Below are 15,251 nucleotides of genomic sequence, written 5' to 3' on the forward strand. Positions count from 1 at the left end.
CAAGCTCCCTTACCACCCCAGCCATCTTTGCCACCACCCTGCCCATGCTGGAAAGCGGAAAACCAAAAAGCATACATTGCAATGCAATGCAGTGCTGTTTGACTCATTTTGTTGTTACAGCTGATGCCAGAATAGGTGTTACCACCCTTTCCATAGGCTGAATTACTTTTTGTGGCAGAATAAAAAATGTGGTGTCTCCAGTCTTCTGCGTGAAAGCTGCTACAAGTGGCTTATAAAGTCCTCTGAACTTTTGTAGCTTCGGGGAGGAAGGTGCCAGGGTTGAGGGCAGACATTAACACTGTTGTGCTGCTTTTAAACAGGCACCAAGGTTAACCATCACCCCACAGGCACCTTGCCCGGGGACCTTGAACTGCAGCTTGGGGGAAAGCTCTACATCGTCTTTTACTGCATAACTCCAGGGCCTCCCTGCCAGAGCGATCGTGCTCCCAGGGGTGCTGGTGGTACCCGTCACCTTGTGGGGTCAAGTGCTGCAGGAGAAGTCATTTTCCTGGTGGGACTTTAACCAGGGTTACTATGACAATCAGTCAGCAGGCTGCCAGCACCGCGCGTCCTTGCGTCTCCTTCCTGGCTTCTGCCTGCTCAGGGGTGTTGAAGCATTCGGAGCACAGCAAAGCACCTTCCCTTTCCAACTCTAATGAGATGCAACCGTTGCTCGAGGAAGCATGACTAACGAGGGAGCTGGCGGGAGAGGGAATGCACCCTGATAAGGCTCCACGGCTCCATCACCTACTGCAGGGAGGGACGTGGCAGTCCCTGCGTCCTACCAGAGACATCCAGTGGGTGTCTGGAGTATGGCTATATGGCTCCTCTTCCTATAGAAAGCAGTGCATGAGTGCTTGCACAGGTACTTACCCTGGCAGCCCTCTGGAGAAGATGCAGATCAAGTGCTCCAGTACAGGCGAGGTGCACTTTGTTAATGGGAAAGTCCCTGCAGAAAATCTGCCTGGGGACTTGGGAAAGGCTTTGAGGTGGCAATGACCATCTTTAAGGAGGATGAGATAGTGCGGTGGCTTGGCTCTGTGGCACGAGGTGGCTTAGAGGAGGTGCAGGACGGAGTCATCTGGTGGGTGCAGTGGTCTGTCCATCCCAACAAGGGACTCCAGCACTGAGTTTTCTTGGGGCCAGCAGCGGTATGGGGATGGTGCCGGTGCCTTTACCGGGAGCTGCTGCCGCACCACGTGCACATGCAGGAAGCACTTCTCCTCCCCATCTTCCTCTCATACTCTCAGCCCCCACACTGAGTCCCAACCTCATCCCCTCCCTGCACATACTCTTTTGCTGCACACCTTTACTGACAAGCGAGTCCCTAAGACTCTGTATCCCCAAGAGTACATCTGGACCTTCTTTTTGCACCACTGGCACTTTTCCACCCCCGAGCCACACGTGAGCTGCCTGGTTCCCTCAAGCTTTGGGGACACCCGTACCAGGTGGCCCCTGCCCACCTGCAGCACTAACAGGAGCAGGAAGCCCCCAGGCCCGGCTCTTGGCACAGCCGGGTCTGGCTCCTGGTTTAGGCAGCTCTCCCTGCCTGCAGGCACGGGCCAGGAGCCGGCTTCCAGCTCTGTCTGTGCACGGGCACTTACAGACTCAAAATCAGTCCTAGGTTGATCCATTGCAACCCAAGGAAGTTCCTACACTCCTGTATGTCTGTCCTGGTGTGAGAAGCTTTTGCTTTATTCCATGGGTAACAACCATTTTGCAAGAATAATTATTTCTGGGAATGCAAGGAATGACATCTGTTGTCATAAAAATTCAAGATAATTGGATAATGTATCCTTTGTCTCACCTCAGGTCTCTTTACACTGAAATACATGCCTGGCTAGTATCCCTGGGGTGCAGCACAGATAAAACCATTTTTAACACTGTCTAAATGAATCATTCCTAAAATCTCCCAGCTTGTTTGAATGAAACTCACTATGAATGGTATCTCTGTGCCGTTTCAGACTGTAACTATGTATTGAATCAAAGTCAGAGCACTGACCACTGAATTTATGTTATTTATTTTCTGTATAACATAAACTCCAGTCTAGCAAACACTTAGGCCTGTGTTTTCAATGCAAGGCATGTGTGCTCGGGCTTGGTGGCCTCAGTGCAGCTATTCATGGGCAAAGCCAAACACATATGCCAGTGTCTTTGCGCTTTGCAGCCTCTGCGGAGGGATGCGACTTGCTCTTTCAGAAAGGGGATTCTTAAAATTCTCCTCTGACCTGTGGTGTAAGACTGGGGGGCTCAGAGATGGGGGTTGGAAATGCTGTGCTGGCCGGTGGAGAAGTCCATCAGGGCCAAAGTGCCGCCCTTGGATCTTCCTGGTGCCTATATAAAACATATATAAAACAGCCTTGAGGTGTAGGAACGGGGGATATCTGAGGGTCTGAGGCCACCCCCAAACTCTGTGCATGATTCCTGCGCTCTGGGTAGCTGATGCAAGTTGCTGACTTGAAGCCGGCTCCGAAGTGCTCCCGCAGCAGGAGAGCCCGCGTCCCTGCTGAAGGGCTCCGCACTCGGCTGGCAGGATGGCATAATCTGCAGGAGATTTCTTAATTGCATTTCTTAATGCAATAGGGTCTGTCCTCTCTTTCCGTGAGTGGAGCTGCAGTTACCCCCACATTATAAATCTATGTTGCGAGGAAGATGTAGGTTGTATATAGGTCATAGAAAACATAATTGTGTAACTGCATTAACGCATTCCTGAGCTAAGGTGCTGAAATACGGTTTAGCTGCAGAAAATAGGGCTGTGGGCTTTAAATAGCCTTACTTGGGCATCTCTTGGACAGAGCTGGCGATGCTGTGAACAGATCACCGTGCCTCCTCCAGGAGAACACAAAGTCCCTTTGCAGAAGGCGCTCTCTAAGTATGTTCAATGACATTTTTTAAAGCATTTAAAATATGTTCCAGTGTGCTGGGGGCTGCTTAAGGAGTCCACAAAAAAGCATCATGAATCATGGGGGAATGTGGGAGCTATCCTCCGAGAAGCGGGATGCAGAGCACGGCAGCAAGCCCCGGGGTCCCGTCGGGGCCCGGCTCGGCGGGGTGCAGACGCACCCGTGGGAGGAGGGAGCAGCACCCCGAGCCGAGCCGCGGCAGCCAGGGCCCCCGAGCGCCCGTGGCACTGAAAGCTGAGCAGGCACTCACAGACAGGGGCCCACGGGAGTCTGCTGTCAGAGTGCGGATCTGCTCCCTCATCCACTGGAGAAGTCCTACTCTGCCCCCTTCTGCCGTGTGCTTCCTCGCTCCTCACAAGGAGAACAAAATCTGGCTGAACGGTACCTAGCGTATGCTGTGATAAATGATGCAAAATCTGCCCTGCCTGGTACCTAGCGTATGCTGTGATAACCCGGCAGCAAAATGCAACAACAAGAAGTTTTTTACCTTATTTAGCAGCATACGGCTGACCCTGGCGTGGGGCATTCCTGGAACTTACTGAAAAGCCAGGATTAAGTGCGCTGCTTGAACTCTGGTTTTTATGGCGAGCACATCTACAGGGGTGAGATGCTGCTGGGACAAAGCTTTATCACCGGTCCAGCTCTGCACTGTAGTTCTGTCTGCAGAGACTTGCCTGCTGTCTCTTTTATACCTCTTCATCCTTGCTCTTCTTCTCTCTCTTTTGTTTTTTCTGCTTTCAGAAGAGTAGGGATCCCTCTGGCTCCTCTCTCCAGGGACTTGGACCTCAGCAGCAGTGGCGAGCAGGTCAGGGAGCCTTCCTCAGTCTTCCTCACTGCTGGTCCTGCACGACAGGGTTGTCCCTTAAATAATAATATCTTTTTTAGTTTTCCAACTTCTTAAATCTCTTTATTTGGTTTGTTGTGTTTTGAATACATAATTGGATAATTTTCAGGGTGGAGAGCTACTCACTAATTGTATATACATGAATCACAACATCTTTTGTGCACTTGTCTTGGACCAAGTTCCCATATCCCAGAGGCCAGTTCATGCTTCCAGAGTCTGTTTACTTCCTTTGGTGTCATAACTGTAATTTGTAATTTTACACCATTTTGCATAAACAGATTTCAAAGTGCTTTCTGCCACTCCTAGAAACAGAGGAAAATTCCCACCTGCCTTTCCTTTCTCTGTCTTGTCTCCTGCAAGTTCATTTTTGTTTCTATACACATGTCGCAACTTGTCTGGCCAACCCAAAGCCCCATTTCCTTTAGAGGAGGGAGAAAAACGACAAAAATGAGCCTGCAGGAGAAAAGACAGAGAAAGGGAGGGAAGGCACCTCCTGAGTCAGGAAGAGCTGTCCATGCAAACAATGTTGTCTCCGTGGTGGGAGTCTCAGGACTCCCAGGATACCCTGGGTCCCAGATATGGTGCCTCGACACTGCAGGTCCTGCAGAGAGGCTCCAGCACCGGGGCTTCAAAGGCAGCAGGCCTGAAGACAAGATCTGTTCATGCAGAATGATGCAAAATGGGCAGGCCCATGGCAGCTCTCCAGCCCCTGTGCGTTTGGGTTCCTCAGACACCATCTGGAGATGAAACCTTCCTCATGGGGACAGGGAGGGAGCCCTGGGCTAGTGGCTTCCAGAGCTGGAGCTGGTGGTGTCCCACAAGCAAAGGGTATGGCCAGAGCTCCTGGTCCCTGCAGTGCCTCCGCCAGAGGCTTTTCCTGCTGGTAAGAGCTTGGGCAGCTTCTTGGCTGTCGTAAGTAATGTCAAGGATCTCATCACAGGGTTGAGAGGATGATGTCACTCCGGCTTCTCTCCCATCCCATGGCAGGTAGAAGGCTGCTGGGGGCTTCTCTGCAGCTGCTGAAATCCCACCTGGGGACACAGCATGATAAGACAGCCTTTCCCTGGGGAGGCAGGTCCCCACCAGGCCTGGCCGGCTAACGCTTCTCTGTTACAAAGGCGCCAGGAGCTGATTTCGGGGTGGCCTGGGTGCACAATGGGACATCTCACTTCTGCACTAAGCCAGGTTGGCTGCAGGTAGAACTTCATGGGTGGTATGGCACTGCCCTGCCCCAGCCCTCAGCTGGCTGGATTTTATCTGCAGCTCCAGCTTATTCTCACAAGGGGGTTTTCTTTGCTGGCAGCACTCAGTGCCGTTGCCTCCTCTCCCTAGGGCCAGCCGAGCCTTGCCTCTGAAATGGACAACTTAGTAACACGAGAAAATCCCGGCCGGCCAACGTAGCCCATCCATCTGTGCCCCGAAGGCAGGGCTGCCTCACCTGCCCACCCCTGGACATGCTGTGCAGCCCGAGCCACCTCACCCCGTGTATGCTTTGCACCCACTCCTGCCTCCCCGTGTGTGCACGCTGCCCATACACCCCATCTGCACCCGCACGCGCCTCGCGGGCAGCGCTGCCTTGTCCTCCAACCCCTGCGGCACTTCAGCCTCCGTGTGCTGTGCACGCACCCCGTACGCCTGCCTTGCAGCCGCCTCATCACCCAGAAATGTGGGGGAGGCTTCATTCTCGCATGAAGTGTTCAGAGCGTGTCTGGTGCCCCTCCTCTTTGCCCTGCTTTCTCCCCAGCTGTCCTCCTTCCTGTCCTCCCACCCCAGCTCCAGCTTCCTGTCCTTTGATGTGCCTCCCCTCCTCTGCTCCAGGGTACGAACTGCTTACCAGGTGGAGAGGACTTCTCCCCACCCCACAATTAGGTGCAATTATAAGGTTACACTGTTCCCCAAACCCTTGCTCTGGTGCGCACTGAAGGTGGACGGGCTCACGAGCGGAGTCCTGCTCCGGGCTAACGACAGGCTGGACATGGAGCAGGGCCCTGGTCTGTGCGGGGAAGCGGGTGCTGGAGGTGGGATGACAGGAGGGTCCTGGTGGTGCTGGGGATGGGGTGGCTGCTGAACATGTCCTGGCCTGGTGGCCCTGAGCAGGGACTCAGCTGCAGAAGCCCAAGCCTGCTCCATTCCAACACGGGAGCGGCAGATACCTGGGTGCTTCCTGCTGTGGTCAGGCAGAGCCCAGAAATGTGCCCCTGGGGAAGGCACAGCCAGCACTTGTGTGGAGACAGGTCCCAGCAGCCAGAAGCGAGCTTGGCTGTCAGTTCTTGTCTGTGCTTCAAGGCGTGCGGTGCCTTGGCACCCATGGGATGCCCCGTGGTTGGCAGCAGCCAGCAGAGGAGTGGGGCTCCACGCACTGCAGCCCCTGGGCTTCTGCAGGTGCTGCCTTTGGCTGGAGGTAGGACCCCTGTGTCTCCTACCAAGGCATAGGTTTGCTTCCACTGCTGTTGGTGCTGGCTGCGAGGGAGCTGATGGCTACAGCAAAGCCCACCCCACATGTCATCCCTGCTCTCGCTGCGGCTCAAGGAGTGTCAGCTCTTGGTGGCTCCTGGCTCCTCATCACCCCCTGGCCACGTCCTAGGTGAATGCACACTCCTGCAGCAGGTTTCGTGGAGCATAGCTGGGTGAACACCTCGCTGCTCCAGTGTGACTTTGGCCGCAGGGTGCCAGGAGCCAAAACTGCAGTGCCCAGCCACCGGGGCACGTCTCTGGCAGGGCTAGCACCGCAGGGCAGCCCTTGGGTGCTGGGCAGTGCCTGGAGGCCAGAGTGAATATGAGCCCCTCCTGCTGCAGCAGGGCGAAAGGCTTCATCAGAACCGCGCCATCCAAGGGCAAATCGCTGCCACCACAGTCAGGGAGTCCTCGCTCCATCCCGTAGGACAGTGCTCCATGTGCAGACGTGGATACGCACACAGACACACCTCCACATGCTTGTCCTCACGCACACAGGGCAAATGCTCTGCTGTGGCCGAGGCCAGCCATTGTGCAGTGCTTTCTCCCCTGGTTGCTCTGCAGGATGCAGGCAGCCAAGCTCAGGAATAAAATTGAGCTTGCTGGTCTGCTGGGGGGTGTGGATCTCACCTCCGCAGCGCACTACGGCATGGCAGTGCTCGTACCATTCAGGTCAGGGTTTTTCTGATTTCTAACCTGTTTGTATCACAAGAGGTGCAGATGAACATGGGGCTTGCAGATAGTCTGCAGGACACCTCTGACTTTGACATGGGCAGCCAGAGCAACCCCATCAGGGACACGCACACAGTGGCTGCCAAACTGCTGAGGGAGCTGTGTGCAGGCAGGGAGAGCCCCTGCCTGCTCACCTGCCCCATGCCAAGCGCTGCCGGCAGGGCTGTGGAGCGGGTGCTCCCCCAAGATCTTGACCCCCAGCCGGCACTGCTGGGTCTGTGTGGATGAGCCGTGCTCAGCTGTGATGGCCATCGAGGTCCTGGAGCACCTCGGCTGTGGCCGTGTTTCAGGGCACACCTCGGCAGCACAGCCCTGGTAAGGGACAGGACTGAGCTATTTGTGGCTCTTGGGGTAGCATTTGGGCAGACAGGGGCCCAAGAGTGTGTGCGTGTGCATGTGTGAGTAAGGCATGTGGTGCAGCATGTAAAAACACACCTAGAGAGAAAGTCTCAACAGAGATTAGATTAAAAGAAAATGTAATTAAACACACTGAGCATCCTGTCTGTTACTCAACTCTCCTTGCATAACTCTCGGGACTGGCTGCCTTCACAGATGGCTGCTCTGCTGTCAAAGTCATTTGCTGGGCACCTGTTGGAAAAACTGCCAAGTCAGCATAGAACTAATTGCAGCAGCATCTTTCCTTGTAGTGAGATTTAAAAGTCTAGAAGAAAAATTGCTGAGAGGTCTTGCAGGTCCCCAGATGAGCCTGCAATGCCTCCCGCTGCTTAGTCCTTAGTCCTCCCCATGCACTCCTGCGAGTGACCGTGATGGGGACGAGGACATTGCAGTGGCCCGGAGGGTCTCCAGGGCTCAAGTGGTCCCTAGCAGAGGAGGTTGCACGTCTCCCCTGGGAGCATGGCGATGGCTGCTGCTGGGCCAGAGCGAGCAGGAGAGGAGCTGCTCCTGTCCCCAGCCTCTCTCAAAGGCTGCGGCACTTCTCCCCTTCCCCTGCCATTTGCACCCAAGTCTGAGGCTTTCGTGGGCAGCCAAACGGCAGAGAGCTCTGCAGCTGCAGAGTGATACCCAGACATGTGGGCTGCCTTTGTTTGCCTGGGTGAGCAGCCAAGTTGCAGCCCATCTCCAGCTTCATACCAGCTGCAGATCTAAGGCAGCTGACTGGCCTGCCAAAAAAACAAAACATGTTGAGGACCAGGGAGTGGCTTGTGCTAGTACTGAATAATGATGATCCCAGCACGCTTATAAAACGATGAGGCAGAGAGCTCACCACAGAGCTGTTCCTTGTAGCCCTGGTCCTCTGCAGAGTATCACTCCGCCTTATCAGCCAAGGTACGTTTCTGAATTAAGAGACTGAAAATGGGAACTGTGTTTGTGTCCGCAGCAAGGCCCATGCCCTGCAGCTGAAGGCAGACTGGGCTTTTCTTTTAAACTTGGGGAAAATGTTACCGCTGCTCCTGCGGAGGAGTTTCTGGCCAGGGAAGCAGAGCAGCCCCGTGCTGCAGGGTCTGTGGGTGCCAACCTGCCCCAAGCAGAGCCCGAAGCATGTGGGCAGCATCCTGGCTCCAGGGCTGCTTGGGGGTGAGCAGCACAGCTCCTGCCTCTGCTCCGCCAGAAAACGTGTCCTTTCCCTCCTCGCAGCATGCTTTTGGGGGTCGGTTCATGTTTTATTTGGTGCTGATTTGAGTCTCGACCAACTTCCCCACCCTGCAGTGCTGTGTACGTCCTGGCACACGCAGACACCCCCAGAGAAGCTGTGTCCCTCCCACCACCTTGCAGGGCCAGGCAGCCCTTGCACAGGTGGGGATGTCCCTCTCACCTTGCAGGCTCCTGCATGCGTACACTGCTCGCTTCCATGTCCCAGGGCCCCGGCTCTGCCCCGGCTCCAGAACATGTTCCTTGTGCTCCAGCATTTTATAGCAAACATCTCTGCATTTCCCCCTGCCTCAGCTTTGGACAGATGACGATGCTCCTGCGTGTCCTCAGGCTTTTATCACTCCTGCATCTTGCTGGGTGTCAGGTGTGAGTGATGGGTACAAGTACTCTCATCAGGCATTGCCTTGCTTCCCACAGAGCTGCTGGGCACAGCCTGAGCACAGGCAGGGCTTGAGGCTGTTTTGGGCTGGGGACTTATTTGGCACAGTGCCTTTGTGCTCTTCTCATGGTCCTTTTCTCCTTGCTGTGCCCCCGAGGTGCCCTGCTGCAGACGTCCTGTCCTTCTTGCCGTATTTCACACAAAGTTCTGCTCCAGGGAGGCCCCAGCTCAGCTATTTTCCTCCTCCCCAGGTCCATTTCCTGCCTGCATCCCGGCGCAGCCATGCTGAGCACGGCAGTGCAGCTCTCGATCCTGCTTGGACTCCTCAGCTTTGGGAAAGGCCAAATGTTTCACATGGGACCATGCCCAGATCCACCAGTCCAAGAAGACTTTGATATCAACAAGGTGTGAAGAGCTTTTGAAAAATCTCATGGCGCGTAGCGAGTTAGGCTAAGCGGGCATGGGAGCAACGGCAGACTGTCTGGGTGCAGGGGTGGGGTTGGCAGGTCCGGTCTCGACGCCTTGTGCCAGAGCTGCCAGCGTGGGTCTGCGGGGCCGCTAACCCCCCGCAGCCTCCCACGCCACGGAGGTGGATGCTCAAACAAACCGAGCAGGCGAAACTGTGCCAGCAAACAAGCCGGGCTGCTCTGCCTCAGCCCTCCTGTGCTAAAAGCATCTCTCTGGACTTTCTTTTATCAGTATTTGGGGAAATGGTACGAGATAGAGAAGCTGCCCTCAAGTTTCGAGAAAGGAAGATGTGTCCAGGCAAATTACTCGCTGAAGGAGAACGGGAAGTTCAAGGTGATCAACAAGGAGCTGCTGTAAGTGTTTGCATTCGGGTTGTGTCCTCACCGCAGCTGTGGCACTCCTGTTGCCTCTCTTGCTGTCCCAGGTGGTCATTTTTCTCCAAATTGCCTGTTTCTGGGTCTGGGGGTGCTGGGGGAGGCACCCTGTGATTGCGGTAACTCTGCCGGGATAACGGGCTTTGCTGAAGTTACGGCAGAGATGTGGGTCTCTGGTTTCTGCCTGTGCTTCTCTGGGGCTCAAGCAGGTCTCTTTCGTTGTCCAAGGTAAGTAGTGAGAAAACAGATTGAATGCACATGGTGACTCCAGTGTGAAATAGCCTGGGTGTCCCCCCTGACTGGTTTGTGATCCCCAGTGATGGCTGAGAAGCCAGATGCCTGGGTCCTGTCCCAGGGGGGTTACGGGGCTGGTTACGGGATGGCAGCCACCACCTTGTGCCCCTGCGTGCTGAGAGGTGCCTGTGCCCTGTGCTCTTCTCTGCTCCGGAGTGAAGGGACCCAATGAAAAGGGGCAGGGAAGGTGAAGCACATGGGTCATTTTTACTTAAGCAAATATTTGTCAGCCTTTTTCTGGAGCATTTACCTTGTACTGGTAGTAACTGCTGTGTAAGGGGATCAGCAATTGCTGCCTATTTAAATCAGTGAGCCGAGTGAATGCACCGATTGTTCTCTTTATTATACTTGACAGTTTGCAATTAACCTGAGCTCCCCTGGCTTTTTGCATGGACAGATACAGATATTAATTTATCTGTTTCAATCACCAGCCCCGGCTGCTATGGGGTGCTGCTGAATGAATAAGAGGGAGTGAGCAGTGAATGCAGCACTGTCCCCTGCGCTCCTGGCATGGCATGGGGACTTTGTTCTGGCTCACAATAACAACAACGCAGCAACACATCCCTTGTGTCCGGCAGAGAGCAGCGTCCATGCCGCTCGCTGACCACGCAGCACTGTCTCTGCAGCTCCACTGCTAGGGCAGCGCCTGGCAAACAGCTGACCATTTATTTGCACCTGCATTCATCTGCAGGAGATTAATGTGACCGTTGGTGTCACCACTTCAGCAGCTCAGTCGGGAAATATTTTGGGTCAGGTGTGCACTGTGCATGGCTCCAGTATCAGCCCCTCGACCTCTGCTGCTGGCAGCGTTAGCTTCTGCCTCCTTGGGTGTTCCTGTTTCACAGGAAAGCGTGAAACTTTCCTGCCCACAGGCAGTATCCAGGTCTTGAGGCATCTGGGGAAAAATGCAATTATAAGACAAAGCAGCCCGAGTCATAGGGCTTGCTACCAGCAGGGCAGTGCTCTGAACCAGCAGCGAAAGAAACCCTGGCTCACCAAGCAGGGACAGGTAATTTATGCACGGAGGAATGTGCCATGACCTGGAAAAAATGCAGGTGATGAAACAGACGTAAACACGTGCCTTCCACAACCAGCAGGAGTTCAGCTGCTCCCTGGCATATCCAAGATCAGTGCTGGGATCACCCCATCCCGTGCAGAGGGGTCTTCCTCTCCCTCTTCTCTGTCACTGTCCCCATGGCACTGAAGCGTACCCCGCTGGCAGGGGCACTTGGAGAGAGGCACCCTGGGGTGCTGGGGTGGTTTAACTGGGGACAGCATTTGCCCCGCTGCGCCTGGCCCAGGATCTGGTATGCCCTGGGTGCTGCTGAAACTGTCCCCGGGGACAAGCTGTCCCTCAGGGATGCTGTGGTTAGCTGGTACATGTTTCAGCCACCTCTCGGCAGGCGGATGCGCCAGGAGGGATGACTTAGTGGAAGCAAAAAAAAAAAAAAGTGATTTCAAACTCACCTGATTTTATTTCTCGCCTTGTCATCTTGTCATTCTCCCCTTAGTTCCAATGGCAAAGTCAACGAAGTCGAAGGAGAAATCATGCACATGGATGTAAAGCAGCCGGCCAAGCTGGGTGTCCGCTTTAACTGGTGTAAGTGTGTGGCTGGGAGGCTCACGTCCTCCGCCAGCTCCCCAGTGCCCGCTGGCCTCAGCACTGCTGTGGTGCCGGCATCATGGGAGGGCAGTGCTGGCATGAAGCAGGCATTGCTGCCACGTCATCAGGGGTGCAAAATTAGCAAAGCGAGAGGCAAAGCTCTCCTGGTAGCTCTCACTACGGGGAATGGCAAAGGGTTAGGACAGATGTGTGACCAGCAGGCAGTGATTTATACATCATTTACAGCAACAGGCTCTGCAGTGGTGGAGCACTCCACCAGCTGATCTCAAAGCAAGAAGGATCAGCAGCATTACCATCCCTCCAGGTCGTTTCACAGATGGGACAGGGAGGGTGGGAGGTGGGGGAGGCAGCCCCACAGCCGCTGCAAGGGCCAGGAATAGGCTTAGTTTTTCTGAACACAGTGGTATAGCTACTAGCCCACCCTGCCTCAGCTTACAAGCACCTTTTAATAACCATTAATAATATTTTTGTTTGCTTTTTCTTCCCTTGTCAATGTAACACACGACAGAGGCCTGCTGAGGTGCAGTGCATTTTATTCACCTAGCACAGCACTTTTCTCTGTTGCAGCAACACTTTGGAAAGTGAGCAGAAGTCTCCTCTTGGCTCTCTTTTTATTCCGCTCCCTCACACCTTCTCCTTGGCTGTTTCATAGCACTCACACAGATGGGTTATTTGGAGAAATGGGTGGAGCAGTGTACTTGCCAAGGAGACACAATTATTGTTCATGAGCACAGCCAGACTTGATTATGCGCTGCTAAGGCATCACCTGCAGCCATGTCACCCACAGCGTGTGCAACCCCAACCGCCCTCACCAGACGCGAGCCCCAGAGAACAGCACCTGGCATTCCTAAATGGATCGGAAATAAATCCCGGGGCACTTACGCCTGCCTGATAGTTTGAAGCTGGAGTGGCTGGCCCTCATCAGAGCAGATGCTTCGGGCGTAGCAGCCTGATGGAGAACAGAATTTGGCCTAGGTGGCTGGTGCTGGTGGGATGGGCTGAGCCATACTGATTCCTGCTGCCCAGGCTCCAGCTGGCTCCATGGGCCAGGGCACCTGGGGCAGTGGGTGGTGGTTCGTGCTCCTCAGATCACCAGTATCAGCTCCCAGCCCTACAGCTCCTTCCTGCCAGCAAGCGCCCTCACACGGGTACGAGCTAGGCTGGCTTTCGGTGGCCTGGCCGAGCTCTTCAGGTCATAGTGTTAACTTTCCAGCAAGTCCTTCCTAGTCAGGGCTTTGTGATTTTCTCGAGTCCCTTTGGGCAGAACAAGGAGTCCTGGTAGGCTTTTATAAATTATAGCTCCTTGTACTGACCACAGTTATGCAGCTCAGGAGCAGCAAAAGTGGGAGCAGCACCAGGAGCTGTGGCTCTAGTGCTGTAGAGCAGTCCACAGTCGGTTACCCATGGCGTTCACAGTGCCCTTCTTTCTCCTAGTCATGCCTTCTGCCCCTTACTGGGTCATCTCCACTGACTACGAAAACTACTCACTGGTTTACTCCTGCACCAACATCCTCTGGCTCTTCCACATTGACTACGCCTGGATTATATCAAGAGGTCCAGAGATGCATCCAGAAACCGTGGAGCACCTGAAGAGCGTTCTCCAGTCCTACAAGATTGACACCGAGAAAATGATGCCCACAGATCAACTTAACTGCCCTCCCGAGATGTAACTCCCGGCACGCAGTGACACAGCGCCAGACCAGCGATGAACTTTGTTGCTTTCTTTGTTATCCATTAGAATTTCTCTATGTAACAGAGAAATGTAATAATCCTTTCGCTAACAGTAGTTTGCCAGCCCTGAGTTACTGCTTGCCGTCATTCCCTCTATCGCTCTCCCCGCTTTTTCGTCTCGCTCTGACTTTTGCAGAGTAACTGACTGATTCAGAGCTAATGGGTGAAGAAAAGAAACCCTGAAGTGCAGACGTGAAGCTCTGCTGTTTCTGTGAGTCCTCCAGTATGTGAATGGGAAAGGGTATGAGATGTGATGTGCAAGTATTAGTCCCAGTGGAAAACCTTTTGTCGTGTGCCTGCAGGTTTGTTTCCCATTTTTGTCTTGATGTTTCTGGGCCTGTCTACGGTGTCTGAGCTACACCACGGGCACCGGGTCCCAGCGGCAACGCCCAGACACGGGGGGGTCAGTCCTGCAGCCTGGGAACTGAGACTGGGGTCTTTCATGTTTTCTTGTGCAGGCCTGTAGGTGTATGTTACTGCCAAGTCAGCAGACCTCCTCGCTAGAAATCAGATCTGGCCCTTCGTATTTAAAGTCTGAGAAGTCTAAAAAAGTCCAGAAATTCAGCATCGCTCCATCCCAGTGTCTGTATGTGACTTGCATGAAGTGAGGGCTGGGCCTGCACTCCCAAAGGGTCAGCTCTGAGAGTATCCGTAAGCAGACAGAGAGAGAGATGGGTCTGCTCCCTTGTCCTCTCCTCCCAAGGCTTTTCCCGAACACCGGGAGACGGCCGGCTCTGCCGGACATCCTGCTCACTGCTTTTGTACGTGCCGAGTGCCCGCTGGCACTGCATCTGCCCTGGCGGGTGTTCACCAGGCACCGCGACAACTCTGCTTGAATAGCATTGATGCAACTCATTAAAAATGAAATAAAAATATCTGCTGTGGGGCTTTTGTACCTTCCCAGCTGCACGACCTTTTCAAGCAGGCTGGGGGGGCTCAGCGTGCAGGGTCTGCCCCTCCTCTGAGGGCACGGCACTGCGAGAGCGGGAATGCAATGCAACATGAGCAACCATGTCTGAAGTTAAATGGTTTGCTCCAGGAGCCTGGAGGTCTTTCCAGCTCTGGGATCAGATGTGTGGGCTTCCCCCATCGTCTGAGCCATACCGGCAAACCTATGTCGTGGCTTTGGCTGGCGGTGCCCCCATCTCCTGTTGCTTTTATTGACATGAAGAAACAACGATGTGGACATAGAATACTGCAGGACTGTAAATCTGCAGGAAACGTTCTGCGCTTACTGTCGTGGGACCCCGATCGGTGTGGGTCTGCAGCAGAGCGCTTTCTTGCCCTGGAAGGGCTACGGGAGCTGGGCAGGGAGCCAGCATTTCACTAATCTTTACCAGTCGGAGGAGGCTGAGATGGGAGGGAAGCTTTGCAGGGATCAGAAACAACTGCCACGTTTAAGCCATTAGCCCTTTAAACTTTTAAACCCTAATGCCACAGTTCCTGTGACACAAAATCAAACACTCCGCCCGCATCCTCAGGCTGTAAGGACGATGGAGGACACCCCAGGATGCTGACGGCTGCACGGTGGCTCCCAGGTGTGTTAGATTTTTGGGGTACATCATTTCATCCCTGCTTAATCAGATTCCTATTTTCTTCCTCATACGGATGGTGACGCTGCAGCCCACAGCCCCTCCGAGCTGTGCTGCCGGCCCGTGGCGGGGTGGCCGTGCAGGCACTGAGCCCCTGGGCTGGGAACCCGCGGCCGCTGCAGGAGGGGTGGCCAGCGCCCCTGGACGCGGCCGGGAACCGGCACCTGCAGGTCCTGCTGAGAAACGGGAGCGTCTTACTCCGCGGCAGAAAGCCGCGATGCCCGAGCCCTCTGGACACCACGCCG

General features: G+C 54.5%; 1 protein-coding gene across 1 annotated transcript; it reads left to right on the forward strand.

Moving 5' to 3' along the window:
- The first annotated feature begins 9,181 nt into the window (after nucleotides 1–9,181).
- APOD (apolipoprotein D) lies at nucleotides 9,182–13,469 on the forward strand. The gene is made up of 4 exons (XM_072868359.1): nucleotides 9,182–9,328; nucleotides 9,623–9,744; nucleotides 11,571–11,659; nucleotides 13,118–13,469. The coding sequence occupies exons 1-4, from the start codon at nucleotides 9,206–9,208 to the stop codon at nucleotides 13,351–13,353; spliced, it is 570 nt and encodes a 189-aa protein (XP_072724460.1). The 5' UTR covers nucleotides 9,182–9,205; the 3' UTR covers nucleotides 13,354–13,469.
- Nucleotides 13,470–15,251: the final 1,782 nt, after the last annotated feature.

This window comes from Ciconia boyciana, chromosome 7 (genome assembly GCF_034638445.1).
Source record: "Ciconia boyciana chromosome 7, ASM3463844v1, whole genome shotgun sequence".
NCBI classification, from domain to species: Eukaryota; Metazoa; Chordata; class Aves; order Ciconiiformes; family Ciconiidae; genus Ciconia; species Ciconia boyciana.